Source organism: Hyperoodon ampullatus, assembly GCF_949752795.1.
Source record: "Hyperoodon ampullatus genome assembly, chromosome: 2".
Lineage (NCBI taxonomy): Eukaryota > Metazoa > Chordata > Mammalia > Artiodactyla > Ziphiidae > Hyperoodon > Hyperoodon ampullatus.
In genome coordinates, this window is record NC_136915.1 from 154,549,688 (window position 1) to 154,554,240 (window position 4,553).

Sequence of the window (4,553 nt, forward strand, 5' to 3'; positions counted from 1 at the left end):
AAGTAAAGCTGTCACTGTTTGCAGATGACATGATACTATATATAGAGGATCCTGAAGATGCTACCAGAAAACTACTAGAGATAATCAACGAATTTGGTAAAGTAGCAGGATACAAAATTAATGCACAGAAATCTCTGGCATTCCTGTACACTAATGATGAAAAATCTGAAAGTGAAATCAAGAAAACATTCCCATTTACCACTGCAACAAAAAGAATAAAATACTTAGGAATAAACCTACCTAAGGAGACAAAAGACCTGTATGCAGAAAATTAAAAGACACTGATGAAAAAAATTAAAGATGATGCAAATAGATGGAGAGATATACCATGTTCCTGGATTGGAAGAATCAATATTGTGAAAATGACTCTACTACCCAAAGCAATCTACAGATTCAATGCAATCCCTATCAAACTACCACTGGCATTTTTCACAGAACCAGAACAAAAAATTTCAAAATTTGTTTGGAAAAACAAAAGACCCTGAATAGCCAAAGCAATCTTGAGAACGAAAAACGGAGTTGGAGGAATTAGGCTCCCTGACTTCAGACTATACTACAAAGCTACAGTATTCAAGACAGTGTGGTACTGGCACAAAAACAGAAAGATAGATCAATGGAACAGGATAGAAAGCCCAGAGGTAAACCCACGCACATATGGTCAACTTATCTTTGATAAAGGAGGCAGGAATGTACAGTGGAGAAAGGACAGCCTCTTCAGTAAGTGGTGCTGGGAAAACTGGACAGGGACATGTAAAAGTATGAGATTAAATCACTCCCGAACACCATACACAAAAATAAGCTCAAAATGGATTAAAGACCTAAATGTAAGGCCAGAAACTATCAAACTCTTAGAGGAAAACATAGGCAGAACACTGTATGATATAAATCACAGTAAGATCCTTTTGGACCCACCTCCTAGAGAAATGGAAATAAAAACAAAAATAAACAAATGGGACCTAATGAAACTTCAAAGCTTTTGCACAGCAAAGGAAACCATAAACAAGACCAAAAGACAACCCTCAGAATGGGAGAAAATATTTGCAAATGAAGCCACTGACAAAGGATTAATCTCCAAAATTTATAAGCAGCTCGTGCAGCTCAATAACAAAAAAACAAACAACCCAATCCAAAAATGGGCAGAAGACCTAAATAGACATTTCTCCAAAGAAGATATACAGACTGCCAACAAACACATGAAAGAATGCTCAACATCATTAATCATTAGAGAAATGCAAATCAAAACTACAATGAGGTATCATCTCACACCAGTCAGAATGGCCATCATCAAAAAACCTAGAAACAATAAATGCTGGAGAGGGTGTGGAGAAAAGGGAACACTCTTGCACTGCTGGTGGGAATGTGACTTGGTATAGCCACTATGGAGAACAGTATGGAGATTCCTTAAAAAACTACAAATAGAACTACCATATGACCCAGCAATCCCACTACTAGGCATATACCCTGAGAAAACCATAACTCAAAAAGAGACATGTATCAAAATATTCATTGCATCTCTATTCACAATAGCCTGGAGATGGAAACAACCTAAGTGTCCATCATCGGATGAATGGATATTGAAGATGTGGCACATATATATACAATGGAATATTACTCAGCCATAAAAAGAAACGAAATTGAGCTATTTGTAATGAGGTGGATAGACCTAGAGTCTGTCATACAGAGTGAAGTAAGTTAGAAAGAGAAAGACAAATACCGTATGCTAACACATATATATGGAATTTAAGAAAAAAAATGTCGCCCCCCGGTGCGCCGGCCCTAACGACCCGGCCGGCCGGCCTGGCTCCCCTCCCCGGCCCCGACGGGCGGGCGGGCTGCCCTGAGGAGGCGGGGAGGGGAGGGCTGGGCCGGCCGGCGGGCAGACGACGATGCCGAACTTCTGCGCGGCCCCCAACTGCACGCGGAAGAGCACGCAGTCGGACCTGGCCTTTTTTAGGTTCCCGCGGGATCCAGCCAGATGCCAGAAGTGGGTGGAGAATTGTAGGAGAGCAGACTTAGAAGATAAAACACCTGATCAACTAAATAAACATTATCGATTGTGTGCCAAACACTTTGAGACTTCTATGATCTGTAGAACTATACATTTTGCAGAGGCATCAGAAAACTAAAGAATGATTGGGTTATTTTATTTCTCAAAATTAATTGAAGCAGATACTTGTGAAGTCATTGGGAGAGCCCTTATAGGACAGTTCTTCGAGATAATGCAATACCAACAATATTTGATCTTACCAGCCATTTGAATAATCCACACAGTAGACACAGAAAACGAATAAAAGAATTGAGTGAAGATGAAATCAGGACACTGAAACAGAAAAAAATTGATGAAACTTCTGAACAGGACCCAAAACATAAGGAAATAAACAACAGCAATGCTCAGAACCCCAGTGCAGAAGAAGGGGGTGAAGAGCAGGATGAAGACATTTTACCTTTAACCCTTGAAGAGAAGGAAAACAAAGAATACTTAAAATCTTTATTTGAAATTTTGATTCTTATGGGAAAACAGAACATACCTCTGGATGGACATGAAGCTGATGAAATCCCAGAAGGTCTCTTTACTCCTGATAACTTTCAAGCACTGCTGGAGTGCCGGATCAATTCTGGTGAAGAGGTTCTGAGAAAGCGCTTTGAGACAACAGCAGTTAACACATTGTTCTGTTCAAAAACACAGCAGAAACAGATGCTAGAGATCTGTGAGAGCTGCATTCGGGAAGAAACCCTCAGGGAAGTGAGAGACTCTCACTTCTTTTCCATCGTCACTGACGATGTGGTGGACATAGCAGGGGAAGAGCACCTGCCTGTGTTGGTGAGGTTTGTTGACGAAGCTCACAACCTGAGAGAGGAATTTGTGGGCTTCCTGCCTTATGAAGCTGATGCAGAAATTCTGGCTGTGAAATTTCACACTACGATAACTGAGAAGTGGGGATTAAACATGGAGTACTGTCGTGGCCAGGCTTACATTGTGTCCAGTGGATTTTCTTCCAAAATGAAAGTTGTTGCTTCTAGACTTTTAGAGAAATATCCCCAAGCTATCTACACACTCTGCTCTTCCTGTGCCTTAAATATGTGGTTGGCAAAATCAGTGCCTGTTATGGGAGTATCTGTCACGTTAGGAACAATTGAGGAAGTTTGTTCTTTTTTCCATCGATCACCACAACTGCTTTTAGAACTTAACAATGTAATTTCTGTCCTATTTCAGAACAATGAAGAAAGGGGCAAAGAACTGAAGGAAATTTGCCATTCTCAGTGGACAGGCAGGCATGATGCTTTTGAAATCTTAGTGGACCTCCTACAAGCACTTCTTTTATGTTTACATGGTATAAATAGTGACACAAATGTTAGATGGAATAACTGTATAGCTGGCCGAGCATTTGTACTCTGTAGTGCAGTAACAGATTTTGATTTCATCGTTACCATTGTTGTTCTTAAAAATGTTCTATCTTTTACAAGAGCCTTTGGGAAAAATCTTCAGGGGCAAACTTCTGATGTCTTCTTTGCAGCCAGTAGTTTGACTGCAGTGCTGCATTCACTAAATGAAGTGATGGAAAATATCGAAGTTTATCATGAATTTTGGTTTGAGGAAGCCACAAATTTGGCAGCCAAACTTGATATTCAGATGAAACTCCCAGGGAAATTTCGCAGAGCTCAGCACAGTAACCTGGAATCTCAGCTAACCTCTGAGAGTTACTATAAAGAAACTCTAAGTGTTCCAACAGTGGAACACATTATTCAGGAACTGAAAGATATATTCTCAGAACAACACCTCAAAGCTCTTAAATGCTTATCTCTGGTACCCTCTGTCATGGGACAGCTTAAATTCAATACATCAGAGGAGCATCATGCTGACATGTACAGAAGTGATTTACCTAATCCTGACACGCTCTCTGCTGAGCTGCATTGTTGGAGAATCAAGTGGAAACACAGAGGGAAAGATATAGAACTTCCATCCACTATTTATGAAGCCCTTCATCTGCCAGACATCAAGTTTTTTCCTAATGTTTATGCATTGCTGAAGGTCCTGTGTATTCTTCCTGTGATGAAGGTCAAGAATGAACGCTATGAAAATGGACGAAAGCGTCTCAAAGCATACCTGAGGAACACTTTGACAGACCAAAGGTCAAGTAACTTGGCTTTGCTTAACATAAATTTTGATATAAAACACGATTTGGATTTAATGGTGGATACATATATCAAACTCTATACAAGTAAGTCAGAGCTTCCTACAGATAATTCAGAAACCATTGAAAATACCTAAGAGACTTTTAAAATAGTCTTTCTCTTATATTTGATATTTGAAAAAATCTGTAGGAAATTTGAAAATATCTTACAGAAAAGTTGTAAGGTGTACGTAGGCCACTTAATCACTGAATATCTTGACCTGTAGGCCTCCCATTGAGTACATTAGTCATTGATAATCTGCCTGTTTAAATGGCCCGTTTGAAGTCCCATGCTTTGGAGACCTAACTGTTCTTCCAGAAGATAGCATTGAAAGTACCATGTTACACTCTGTGTGATCTCTGCTAATGGCACTTTGAAAT

General features: G+C 39.8%; 1 protein-coding gene across 1 annotated transcript; it reads left to right on the forward strand.

The window, feature by feature from the left end:
* Window positions 1-2,509: 2,509 nt before the first annotated feature.
* On the forward strand, window positions 2,510-4,270 carry THAP12 (THAP domain containing 12; the record flags this gene model as incomplete). The annotated part of the gene is made up of 1 exon (XM_079723643.1): window positions 2,510-4,270. One exon carries the CDS (start codon window positions 2,510-2,512, stop codon window positions 4,268-4,270), a length of 1,761 nt encoding a protein of 586 aa, XP_079579769.1.
* Between the last annotated feature and the right edge of the window lie 283 nt (window positions 4,271-4,553).